The 13,932-nt window shown below is 39.5% G+C and overlaps 1 protein-coding gene across 1 annotated transcript; it reads right to left on the reverse strand.

Moving 5' to 3' along the window:
* Positions 1–12,513, reverse strand: LOC117265411 (DEP domain-containing protein 1B). Its single transcript, XM_033639885.2, has 11 exons — positions 12,320–12,513; positions 9,858–10,123; positions 9,636–9,780; positions 7,982–8,109; positions 6,737–6,867; positions 6,602–6,649; positions 6,193–6,333; positions 5,873–6,039; positions 3,842–4,018; positions 1,754–1,936; positions 1–1,504 (listed from the first exon to the last, which is right to left on the reverse strand). The coding sequence occupies exons 1-11, from the start codon at positions 12,365–12,367 to the stop codon at positions 1,340–1,342; spliced, it is 1,599 nt and encodes a 532-aa protein (XP_033495776.1). The 5' UTR covers positions 12,368–12,513; the 3' UTR covers positions 1–1,339.
* Positions 12,514–13,932: the final 1,419 nt, after the last annotated feature.

The raw sequence follows: 13,932 nt of genomic DNA on the forward strand, positions 1-13,932 counted from the left end.
AACATTTGCCAGTTAGAAAGTTTATAGAAAAATCAGCATCAACATGAATTCACTTTGATCCTGTTGAATTTTTTCCAGCAGCAATTCAAGTGTAACAGTTATTCCAGCATTATTACATTTGTTCAAGAGCATTTATGAAAATCCAAATAGGAATATCAGCACTTAACCCCAAAAAAAAATAAAATTTTAAGTCTCAAATTAAGTGACAAACAACCTGATTGACATGACAGAACAGCAGGTGATAGAAAATGACAAAACATTGAAACAGTGAAAGAAGAGTATTTGAGACATTGAAATATGTACCAATCACAAAGAGTTCTTATATACAGAATAAAACCATCAAGTTAAAACATGAAATGAGTTGTTTTAAGAGTGCACAGACAGCAGGATTGTTTTTTTGTAGTAACAAATGCAATCATCAGCCAAAGCTTTTCAGCCCTGCAGCAACTACATCCACTCCCTTTCTTAGAAACCCTTGATATGTTCATTGACTCCAAGTAACCATTTAACTAACAAAGATTAAAACACAGGCTCTGGGTTGCCTAGTTACAACATCATAATGACCAAATAATGAAGTACCCATTAAAATGAAATGCATCTTTGCATTGCAATAGTCAAGATCATTATAATAACATCATCTGTTTGCAAGCCAAAAAATACCAAGAAATGCATCTGAATATTTGTTACAGTACAAAATTACAGTATATATCCATAGAAATGTTTTATGAGTATGATGCGCTTTGATCATTAACTGTTTACAACCTATAATGTTAACATCTAATACCCTATTAATACTTTTGAAATTCATTCAATTCAGTTACAGGACTGGCTATATTGATCAGCTGCCATCACTGCACATTTACATCTAAGATACAGTATCTTAGCAGAATAATGTACCAACACACATTTTTAAACAACTCTAAGAGTTCATTTTAAGAAACATCAGTATTTTAGTGTTAGTGCATCATTGTTTCCTTTAATTTGTTCAAGTTTTCTAGCAATACAGTAAATTGTATTTGTTAAAAGGGTCAGTTCAGCTGCCCACATTTGTTTGCAGTTTGAAAAATAGTTGCCAATGTTCTGCAACTACACCAAGCTATCTGGTTAGACAGGAGTCAGTTGGGGTGTCCTTATGTGTGTATTTATGTGAACTGACCCTTTAAATTATTATCTTAGTTTAACAGTGCTACAACATCCAATTAATTATTTTTAAACATTTAATTGTGGTTTACCCGTGTGAGACCAAAACTGAAGCCAGAGCCACACTGCTCCTCACCTCATGATGCTGAGGTTGAGTTGTGTGCACAGCCTGAAGTGTAGATGTGTCAGAGGTGGCAGGTCACGCCCTAAAACTCCAGCTCCTCTGAAACGGCTGGAAGGGTTTCTTTAGGTTGAAAAACATGAGATGAGGTTTGAGTCGTGGGGTTTTCTCAGGTACTACAGCAGCTTTGCTTTCCTCAGTGGGGAATCGATTGTGGTAGACCTCTGGGTACGACCTCTGAAACTGAAAAGGGTAAGTTGTGAATTTTACTGTACAATATTTGCACAACAAAAGGATACAGTTTGTTTGGAGATCACAGCTCTCAAAATATTAAAATACAAGGCTTTGAACATAGGAGCACAAACAGAAATGACTCATACATAAATTTTACACATATTGCTGAAGAGCGGATTTCTCTATATTTGCCCACCACAACTTCAAACAGACACCTCCTCTGATATCTACATTCAATGACATTTGAAAATGCCATACCTGTTTCAGCCTTTTCCTCTTGTCCTTTGCAGGGAGTTCTTTGTCTGCGATCAGGCCTTCCAGCAGCGCCTGTAGGGGGGTCTGGGTTCCTATCACCCTCGGCTCCTCAGCCTCCACCCTCCTGATCTGTTTACAAAAAGCTGGAGATGCGCTGAAGTCTGTGTCTGAACCTGCGTATTTGATCTGGTGAGAGACACAAAGAAAATGTTATATTAATCCACATATTTTGTGATGAACTAGTGTGATCCAAACTATGCTATTCTGGATATTTGGTCTTCTGCTTTTTTTTTTTTTTTTTTAAACTACATAAATAAGTAAGCGCACAATACAACTCAAGGTCAAATATGCACAAAAACTTGCACAAATACACAACCAGTAACCTGAAGCTTCTGACTTACCTGGCTAGTGAGAAACTACAGTAGATCTGTCAGTGACATCAACTGTATTTTGTCAGCTATTACACAGTTTTGAGGATTCATTTATAATGGTATAGGATCTACCCTCTCAGCAGCTGTAGTGTAACACAACACAGTGGGTGGCTGCATGCTCCACTGAGCAGTTAAATGTGGATAATTAATACAACTAATAAACAGCAATAAAATATGCAGGGTGGTTATAGTTTTAAAATCACATTTATAGCACTCAGTTAAGATGAAATCATGTTTTCAGTCCATTTCACAGCGTGGGACGTGGAAGCTTATGCATCCACTGTTGGACTAAAAGATGGAATCAATAAGGCCTTCATTTGTAGGCCAAACAATGTTGGACACAGCCTGTCAATACAGTCTGTGTTCCATTTTCTGAAGAGCCTGCCAAAAGAAAACATGCACACATCAATTTGAACCAACTGTGCACAGAGGAATAAAATACAGGAGAAGGACCCCTGTCCCTACATGAAGGCGACCACAAGGGCAGGCACAAAATTGTAGAGAAAACGGTCACTCAGTTTGTCTGAGTTAGTCAATCCTGCACCTCATTGTTTCTGCAAGATTTCTAACAGTTCTAACAGTAAATGTGTAATCCTGCACCTGCCTGCTCCTGTAGTGATCTATATAACTCCTGTCCACAGCAATTTCTACTGAAAATCTGTATGTGCTGGATGATTTTCTTTTAAAAGGAACAGTTTACACCTAAAATTGGAAATAGAAATTTTTACTCTCACCTGTAGTGCGATTGATCAATATAGATTGTTTTGGTGTGAGTGGCTGAGTGTTGGATATCAGCTACAGAGATGTCTGCCTTCTTTTAAATGTAATGGATCTAGATGGCACTCGGCTTGAGGTGCCAAACAAATATATTCCAAAAATTCAACAGCGATGTCTCTTTCTAGAAATCATGACCGGGTTACTCAACATAATTTAAAAACCTTGTTGTGAGCAGTTTCATGTAGGAACTATTTTCTTTCTACCTAACCTACCAACTGAATCAACAAAGAAGGAAGCGTGCATGTACTTATGAACAGGAGGCCTGTGTTTGCGACAGCATCAGATGCAAATATTAATGGCTTCCTCCTCAGCTGAGCTGTAACGTTAATAGCTCAGTGGTGCTGGGTGAGCTGGCTGTAGACGCACGTTTTTTTTGGCGCAGCAGCATTCACACCAAACGCTGATTAATAAATAGCACTACAGGTAGGAGGAAAAGTATTTATTTTTGATTTTTAGGTGAACTCTCCCATTAACATTACTGATGTTCACATTATATTTATATGATTGCCTCCATGAGCAACTCTTATTTTCATATAGAGAATTTAATTTCATTCCACGATATTCCTACTATAAGGCTGCTGACTGGCTACTACGGAAACAAACCCAAAAAGGTAATGTTGCCGAATGGGACACTGAACCAACAACTAAACACGGAGTCACTGCCTCAAGCTACTGCGACAGGTGTTTTCCACTCACATTAACATAGAAATGTACCTGAAATACTTATTTTATGTTGCTTTAATATAGGTAACAATAACTGTACCACATTTCCATACGTAGTGTTTGGCAAGATGATGGAACCAATCTGGCACATTGTCTTCATCTGGCTCGGTACACATGGACTCATTTCTAAATGAATTGTAACTTTAGAGAGTGTACTGACTTGGACTCTTTTGAGGTGGGACAGGTGCTCCTCAACCTGGCGGCGCAGCTTAAAAGGAACTTGGAAGATGGTGTTGTGGTGCTCCATCATGAAGGTCACCAGTTTGGTGGCAAACAGCTCATCCAGGTCCATCTCATCCACTGATCCCAGAACGCAGTGTGAGAACATCTGCACCATCTGGACAGAGACCACAACAGGAGAAAAATTAGGAATCAACCTCCAGCAGCACTTTACACTACTTATTACAGACATATTGGTGGTAAACAAAATATAATAAGCACCCATAAAATAAATCCACAGTAATACCTTGAATTTTGTATGCATGTAGTGTTACAAACTGGGCTTGTTTTGAACTAACCCTTCAAGTATTACATAGACAGCATAGCAAGCTAATAAATAAAAAAAAAATCAGGATTAAATGTACCTGTTTTAGAAGCTGTAAACGGACACTAGGTTCAGATGTCATGAATCTATATTTCTGGTGTATTTACATGGTATCTATAAGTCCTATGAAATGAAATCTAACACAACACAGCTGCAACACTATTTTAGTGAAGCTTATGAGTAAAAATTCTAAACTCAAGGTTCACTTACTTACTGTAACTCTTCCTAAATCTTTTTGGAGCTTTACATTTTGTTCTTTAGATTTTCAGTGACTTTAGTTGAAGCATGTTTAGTTAATGCAGTGAAAGGGGTGTTTTATAAAATATCTTAGTTTCTCTACAGAAGTGTGCCCTGTATAAAGTCACTGCGTTGGCTGCCTGTCAGTTTTAGAATTGATTTTAAGATTCTCACTACTTTTTATATCACTGAATGGCCTGGCACCAACTTATCTCTCAGATATGCTTCTTAGATATGTACCTAATAGGTCCCTCAGATCCTCTACTGCTGGCATGCAAGGATTTCAACAAAAATCCATGGGGAATCAGCGTTTAGCCACGGCTGCTCAGGTCTAAGGAAAAGTCTACCTGAGCGTCTGAGGAAGTCCACCTCTGTGGACATTTTTAAAAGAAAGACAGATCTTTTTAGCTTGGCTTTTACTTAAAGGTGCCTTGTCATTTACTGCCTCTCTTTTTAACTCTAGTCTTTTCTACTTTTCTTTTAATTTATTTGTTCTTTTAGATGTTACTTATTTTAAATATTTCGTTGTTGAGTCGTTGTAAAGTCTAGCTATTCAGTTGTTACTTTTTCTGTGCTGTTTTACTCCTGCTCTGTGAAGCACTTTGGACTGCATGATTGTATGAAAGGTACTATATAAATAAAGTTGATTTGATTTGATATTCCCTAAAATTTTTTGAATGCATCATGATTCTGTGGAAAGATTAGTGCAAGTGACCATGAGGTGTATCCACCCCTGAATACACCTTAATAATAATGAATAAATCTCACTTCACATCCGTAGTATACCAGATGTCTTGACAGAGGCATCAACATTAGCACTGAAATACCTCAGTTCTTAAGAAATAATAGCACTCACAATTGTTAACTTGGGCTTTCGTGACTTTTCTATAAATTTATAACTTACTATTGTTTGGAAATAAGAAGCCAGGCATTATGCAATTAGTATATACACATTGCAGTGGCTGTTTCCAAAAACATGCAGGTTGATAAAAGTCAAATCGTTGGAAATGTCTTGCTATGTGGACCACATGTGTAGATTCAGACTACTTGGTATTCCAATCCATATTCTTAAGAAGAGAAGACTTTCCACCTCCCATTGACTTTTAATAGATAGCAAGGATTCTGGACTAACAATATTCCTGCAGCTTCTCTTTGCCCCTAGGCCTGCATGTTTTTCTTTCTTGTCTCCCTTTGTAGACTGTGTCTGAGGCATTTACCTTACAAAATCCAATACAAAGCATAACACAAACTACAGCAAACAATACCTCTCCTACACAGTATTAAAAGCTTTAAAAAACAAAACAAAAAAACAAGTAGTATCAATTACTAGAATATCTACTGATTTGTGGGATTTCCCAACAGTCCTAGTCTTATCTAAATACTACAAAGAAATATATATGGTATGTGTACCAGTGTGCGGGTGGCAATGGCGTCATTGAGTGGAGGCAGGTGGGGATTCTGACAAACACGGGCCATGAGACGCAATAAAAGCTGGAGGCGTCTTCGGTTGGGCGGCGGCAGTAAGAGACAGCTGACCTGAAGAGCCTCAGTGGCTACCTCCTGTTCCTGGAGCAGACCTGTGGAGATATGAAGAGAGATGAATAGTGCTCCTAAGGGCAAACATACAAGCTAGACTAAACGAACACCAACAACTGTGTATCTGCAGTGTCGTACAAATAATATATAGGAGATCACCACATGACACATCATCCACAATGTGAAACACTTACTGAGAATGTTGACAAAGACTTCATAAAGATGGAAAGTCAGCAGGGGTTCTTTGAGTCTCTGAAAGTAATCTGCTACTGTTTTCAGAACATCCCTCTCGAAACCCGGGTACACTGGCTGTTTGCTTTCATTCCCATTAGGCCCTGGGAAAAAAGACAGGTGCAGTTTATTGCTTCACACAGAAATGATCTGAATTATACAGTTAACTTCAGGTTCGGCTGAAAACATGCACATAAACACGCCAAATGGTGCCTAAGATTTTTTGGTATACGTGCACACACTCACACATACATACATTCAAATACTTTCCAGTTCAACTCAAAGTGAGATACCAACCATCTAGAAAATATGGCACCTACTCATTCAAAATAATGGTGAGGGTTTTTATATGTGCATGAAATATATACTTACAATTGGCAAGACATTTCATTGCTGATACCACCCAATATGGCATGTCCTCTGGAGATGCAAAAGGAGGTAGGTGAGTCATTATATACAAGTTGCAAAAAAAGTTGCTCTTCTAATTGTGAATAAAATGCTTCATACCGGCTTTGTTCTCCAATACGACTATGCCCGTCTTATTGACGCTGAACACATTGTGAACAATGTGCTTGCCGTTCACATGCGTTGGGTTTAAAATTCCATCCAATGACTGTAAGCCCAGAGCTCTCTGTAAACTAAAACAAAAGAGTTGGCATCAAGTGTCTAAAGCAGTGGTTGCAATACTGGGTGCGTCACCCTGGGGTGGGTGACTTTAAACAACATTAAATTTTTAATTTTTTTTATATTTACATTTACATACATGCTTTACGTTATTTACGGAGGAAAATAGAAATGATTAACTATAAATTAAACTATAATTAAACTATTATCAGCATATTAAAACCTGTTTATTATTATGTGGTTATGCCGTAGCTAGTGACATGACATGACACCACAGTTGCTGGTGGTCGAAGTAACACAAAAGGCTTTTCAGCTCAGGAGGTTTTCCGAGCAGATTGCGGATACCCAACCCGAGCCCGACAGGACCCGTTGAAACCCGGCGGGTCAGGCCAGGTTCGGGTTCGGCCCACTTGACATGCTGCTGTGTGTACTAAGGCCTATTCAACTGCTGGAATTTGTTATATATTTATGTGACAACGCCTGAACACAACACAGGCTCTGCACCAATTGAGTGTGTGTGCTGTGCGTGCAGCATGTTTGACTGTGTGTAACAACAGCCTTTTGATGGTCATTTACACACTGTCCATGTATGATCACGGTAAACAGACAAGCTGTAACCATGATTACAATAACTATGTCCGGTAACAAACTGTGTCAAACCTGGGTCGGGTTGGGACTTAAAAATCAAAAAGTCTGTTGGGTCGGGCCGGGCTGGGTTATAACTGTGTCGGACTCAGGTCGGGTTCAGTCAGGAAAATGCTGCCTCAGCCGTGCTCTATTTCCAAGGGCTGAGTGGTCAGATTAATTGTGACTGTCAGAGCAATCTCAACACAGTCCTTCTGAACACTACTAGGCTAATGGCTTAATAGACAGGTTTTGGCAGCTTGTGGAAACAGGATATACATCACTGATCATATTCACTGTGGTATAATATATGTGATCTGGCTCTCTCATCTCTGCATAAAAAAACTCTTCCCAGTGGAGTCAACAGCATGGTGTGCATATGGGTGCAACGAGAAAACATTTGCTTTCAAGGGTTGCCGTGGTCTAATAAAAGTTTGGGAACCACTGATACAAACAACACAAACAGTGGAAGTGTTTAATAAGCTATGTAAAAGGGTTACATACTGCACAACTGTCATAGATTTCCAGATGTGGTCCACTTGCTTTGGTGTTATCTCCTTCCTCCGTATGAGCTTACACTCATGCACATCTCCGATAGCGACACTGTGCCTTTTATTCCACAAATCCGAGGTCTGAGCAGAAAAGAGGAGAGACATGAATGAAAAGGTTCCTTTGACTTACGCTGAATGAGCAGAAACATAAAAAGCCCTGTGTAATAATGGACAGTATGACAGGCTGATGATCATGTCTAACAAAACATGGCCATGAAGACGTACCACAGAATTGAGTTCAACAAGGAAACTACAGCAGCAGTCTGAATAAACACTGAAAGTAAAGGAGAATATTCTCTTGGGCTCTTATACTGCATTACATTACGCTGAACTTTGCTTTTAACTTTTCAGTGTACTGTATAACCCCTTAGTATTGCACGGTATACTGGTACCAACGGTAGACCGCGGTACTAAAACTCCATGGTACATATGATACCATAATGTTGGAGTACCGTAGTACTACGGTACCTCACGGTACCACTACTGTGGGATAAGTTCAAAGTCCAATCACAGGAGGCGAATGTCCATTCCCCGTCCAATAACGGCGCGCGCTGGCCACCTGGCACTCAATATGCTGCTGCAGTAGTTTGTTTTCCAGTGACATTTCAGGTATTAGCTGAGCTATTGAGTATCTTTAAGCAGTGAAAGTTATTATTTATTTATTTTTACTTGTAGGCAGTGATTTGTTTTCCACAGAGCTCTACGGTGCGAGCATTTTATTCGCAATTGCGACTAAAAATAGTTTTGTGCGAGCAAAAGCAGTCATTCAGGAGCACGCTGTGAGAGTACAGATTTCAACCAGCAACAGAAATGAAAGGCGAATCCTGCCGGTTGGGGGTTGAACGGGGGTCACAGTGTCAGTGTGTCAAATACGGCAGCCATAATGCTCCACGGCGCAAGATAACGGCTTACCGGCGACGGAGAAGTCCGGCTCCAGGTTGAATAATTTCCTCTTTCGTTGGTGTCATGACTGCCCAGAAGTACCTGGACAACCGAGCCATGGCAGCACACAGGTATGTGACGTGTCAGAGGGGAAACAAGCCGTTCACATTTCTGTCTTTGTGGCAGGTAACGGTCCACAAACCTCACCGCACTTTAGGGAATGTTCTTAACTTATGAAGGGACTGTTGTTTACTTGTCAGAGGAGGAGGGTGGCTGGTTAATTTTTATTTTATTTATTTATTTTATTTCAACCCCCCCCATGTTAATCACTTATTTATGCTGTTTTTGAAGTATGAATAAGTCAGTAAGTAATTTATTCCATTGACATATAATTGATAGAAAAGTGATTTATCTTTTTATAAATGACAAAAGGCACATCTGCCTCATTTTCGCTGTGGTATCGTGATACTACTCAGAATCGTGATACTTTCACTGGTATCGCACCGTGGGTCCCAATTTTGGTACTGTGACAACACTATAACCCCTCAGTGCAGAATTATGTAAATGACAGCCCACACTTACACATAATTGAGCAGGGTAGATAGTTAAAATGATTTCATCTTGCCATTTGCCCTATGTTAAGTTTGCATATGCTTACACACTTTAAGCACAACATCAGTCTAAGCATGCACTGAAGGAGCTGAGAATCTTGGCCTCTTCCTCACCATGACAGCAGACTTCAGGGGTGGAATGTTTTCCCGCTGAGGCAATTCTTCGTAGTCGTCCCAGCGAATGAGTCTGGGAAGGTCACTGCTGTCTCTCAACAGAGGCCTTATTGGAAGAGACTTCAGGGGAGACGAGGTGGGGAATCTGGAGAGAGCAACAATGCCAAATTGCCATGGTGTATCGACAAAAAGGAATAACAGAACAGGATGACAAAGTTGTACCTGTACAGATGGTTGTTGTCTTCAAAGTCCTCTGTCCCATGGCGTCCTTTGATGTCCTCAATGACATGGGCCTTGAGGAACTTTCTGAGAAGCTGCATAGTCTGGTATCGAGTGACCTCGGGCCCAAAGTTGTAGTTGCGCTTCAGCAGCTCATGCAGATAATCCACAGCCTCGCATCCTGTGAAACTGTTATCATAGTAGCGGAAGTGTGCCCAGTGCCTTCTGAGCGGCATGCCTCCACGGAAAAGTTTAATGGTTTCATTCCACTGTGTAAAAGGGAGACGGGACAAAGGGAGGCAATATGGTGTGACAAATGCTGCAGATTTTTAGTCATAGATCGCAAACTAAGTGAGTGTTCCTTTGCATTCTAGTGTAATATACCATTACATGTGGTAAGTAAATATTTCACTGAAGCTACTACCCTGATAAAGCCCAGAGAGCAGCATTTTATGCATTCAATAAGTTCCTGCTTTCTTTGTTATAAAGGCTGTTTGGAACATTTTTCTTATTATTGTCAAGAAGGGACGCATTAAACATGTGAGTAAAAAAAATAGACATATCTAGCCCTATGAAACAAAAAATACTTGGCATGTTCTTCATTTCATCGACTACAGCACCAACTCTGTGCACATAACAATCACCACTGTCTCTCTTAATAGTGATTAAAATCAAACACAAGATCCAGGCCACACTCATCTGGTAGCAAAAAAGGAGGCAGATATCACAACAAACACAGCATTATCTCCTCATAGTGTTTGGATGGTGCTGGGGTTATGGATCATTAGCTCTCACAAAGTATCCAGATGGGCAAGAGAAAAATGATAGAAGTGGATAAAAGCAGAGAGAGAGGGAAGGAAAGAGAGAATGTGGCCAGTGGGTAAACAACCATTACAGCCCAGGAGAGTACCAAACTTTTTTTTAAATAAAAACCAAGAAGCTGGCCTTAAGCTCACTGGGAGAAGGGGCAGCAAGACTGGTCTTTCATTATAACAAGATGCACAAAAGGTTCTGTTCTACAGAAGGAAATTAGTGCAGAGAGGGTCTCTGCTTGTCTCTTCACCTCATATGTCTTTTTGGGGAAGCAGGTGGAATGTTATTTGTTCTTCCTAGGGTTTCATTGCTGAGAAAAAAATAGCTTTGGGGATTTAGATACTATGTATTTACAAGTGTGTACTTGTTCAGAACACACTTTAATAAACTGCATTTCAGTACCAGATGGCACAAATGCAATACACAATAGCTGAATATGATAGACGCATATAGCCTACTGTAGCCGAATAAACTAGCAGGGCAGAAATCAATCAGGAAAAGGATACAAATAGTATGGTAACTCGTGCACTTGCAAACTCTGTAGCTCATCTTTCCTGATAGAGCCCACAGATTTTTAGTAAAGATTCTCTTGACACATGAGTATAAAGCCTCTTTTCACATTTTAAAATGTCACAGTAAGAAAGGCACAGGTGCAAATAATAAAACAATGGCTGAATCCCATTTAGCTACTTTGCTCTAAGGGACCTGCTATTATGCATGCTGGTGGCTCACTGGGACACTTGAGTACAACGCAGCCATCGTCAACATGATTATTAACACCTGTGTCGTTGTCAGTAACACATGTCAAAATGCCTGAAATCAAAAGGCTTACAGGAAAAATTTAAATTATATGGAATGGGTAAATTAAATGACTAGTATTCAAATTTGCCTTACAAAAAACACAGCCTGATGTAGATGTGCCATATTCTGATAATGCATGTTAAAACATACATAGATATTCAGTGTATGATTTTGCACAATTTGCATTAATGTACACAGTAATGTTGGAGCTGAAAGGGTCCAAGCCACAGCCAGTGAGCTGGGCACATGCAGGAACATATGACAGTAATAGTATGGCATGTTGTGGATGCTTTTACGTGAAATTAAACAGGAGCTGTGAATGCCAAGAACACATGATGCATTAACACAGTGTACACATTAGCATTAGCTTGAATGTGGTGTAAGCAATAACTTAGAATGGAAACGTCTCACATGAGTATTCTACATGATGCTAAATAACACTGCTGCATGGTTTACGACTGAGTCACAACAAAACTTTACCAAACCGCATACATTTTGCATTTGTTGACTCTTTTAACATAGTTTTAGTGCTGTTGTGAAGACGGTATTTAAAATACCTGAGCTCCCTACCCGAGTAAGTACAACGACTGTTAGCTAACGTTAAACGTAATTAACGGTAAGTTAAATGTATGACCAAGCTAAGTTTAAAAGTAACTTACGCCATCCCTGTAACATCAGCCTACTAAAAGTATGAGTAGACATTATAAATGTAATATACAGTTGCGGTGCTACCTAGATACTTTAAACAAACTTTCCACATCTATATTAACTCACATTATAACACTAAAAGTAGCACGAAGCTTTTCACAGTCACATTTGTTGTGCCTCGCTAACGTTGCCAACAGACTCACCAGTTTGGTTGCCCTGTACGGACCCGGTCCGATAACTTTTCCGTCCATTCTGAAAGTGAAACCCTCTTCACTCGTATGAAAACATGGACATATGTTAATTTTATATGCTTTTCAAAAGCTTCAGCTGCGTATGAAAACAGGTAAATAAAGCTACGGGGGTATCTCAACAGAAACGTTGCTGCCAACTTTGAATCTCCTGCGTCACATCATCTGAGCGACGTGATTAGACAGCGCGCTGGTCACGTGACCACGAGGAATCCAGCATGTATGAATGGACTTGTAGGACAAAACACACCAACCTTCAACTGCTGCTGCACACACTGCTTACACTTCTGCAACTACTTTGATAATAATGATAATAATAACGTTAATATTGATCATGATAATAATGATAATAAAAGTAATAAAAAACCTCTTTACATTTTTGAAAGAAGGTTTTTTAAAGGTGTTTACAAAAAATAGACTACAGTAGCTACGGGCACTTTCATGGCAAACTTAAATTTTATTTACCTGGCATAAAAACTTTATAAACCTTTCAGGTCACATGTAAAGTCTAAGGCTGAGACACCCTAGCTACTGCCATGCTTGAAAGCAATAAGATCTGAAAACTCAAATGTCAAGTAGCGAGCATGATCTTTAAAAGAATCCATTACAGCTTTCTGAATAGACTAAGCTTACAGAAATAATTGCAGAGATGACCTTCACCAAATCAGCGATGGAATGGTGTTGTTAATAATTGAAGCGGTTCATGATGTACGACCCCTTAATCTGCCTTCCAAAATTTAAATCGGAACAAAGCAAGAAAGACGTGGAGCAACCTTAAGGTTCAGAGTTTACATTTTTGAAGATAACTCAGTCAACTTTTGTCAACATGACCCTGTTTTCATGAGGAAAGCACTATATAAACACTTAGAAAAATGAAAAAAAAAAATCTGCTGTATGAGTTTATTTTTCATTTTCATTGCATTGAAGAAATAAATAATACTGGGTATCCAGCTTCTACTATCAATGACACAGTCATGGATACTATCACCACAGGGGCACAGTGAAAGGGATGTACTGCAGGGATAATAATGGCTGAGGGGAAGCATGTATAGGGAAGCTGAGAGCTGACAAATCATGGCACTATAAACTAGATGAATGTCCTTTCAAAGCCCACCCAAGCCTTAAACTAGATGAATGCCCTTTAAAAGCCCATCCAAGCCTTTATAATATGCAAGACTGTCATCTTTCCCAAATTGAATTTTTACAATGCTGTGGCTTTATGATAAGGAAAATCTGAACTAATCCATCAGCGCTGCAGATTTGCCATACCATGTTTGCAGTCCACCTAAAACCTTTGCTTTGATACCCTGGGCACCTCAAGCTTTTCCATTTAGTGTGCTGATGCCTATAGTGACACAGAGGCACATTATCTGACAGCTAACAATAGGGGTTCCCTTTTCTCTCACTCTACGGGCTGTACCGATGGGGCTGAGACAGATGCCTCATCAGTAGGTTCTAGATAGAGCTGCTTTAACACTCACATACTTAAATGAACTCTGACAGTAACGGGGCTCTATTAAAATTCATGAGAAACACCGCAGCAATGACCCCTGACTCCCTAAAGAATT

This window comes from Epinephelus lanceolatus, chromosome 10, assembly GCF_041903045.1.
Source record: "Epinephelus lanceolatus isolate andai-2023 chromosome 10, ASM4190304v1, whole genome shotgun sequence".
Classification (NCBI taxonomy): domain Eukaryota; kingdom Metazoa; phylum Chordata; class Actinopteri; order Perciformes; family Serranidae; genus Epinephelus; species Epinephelus lanceolatus.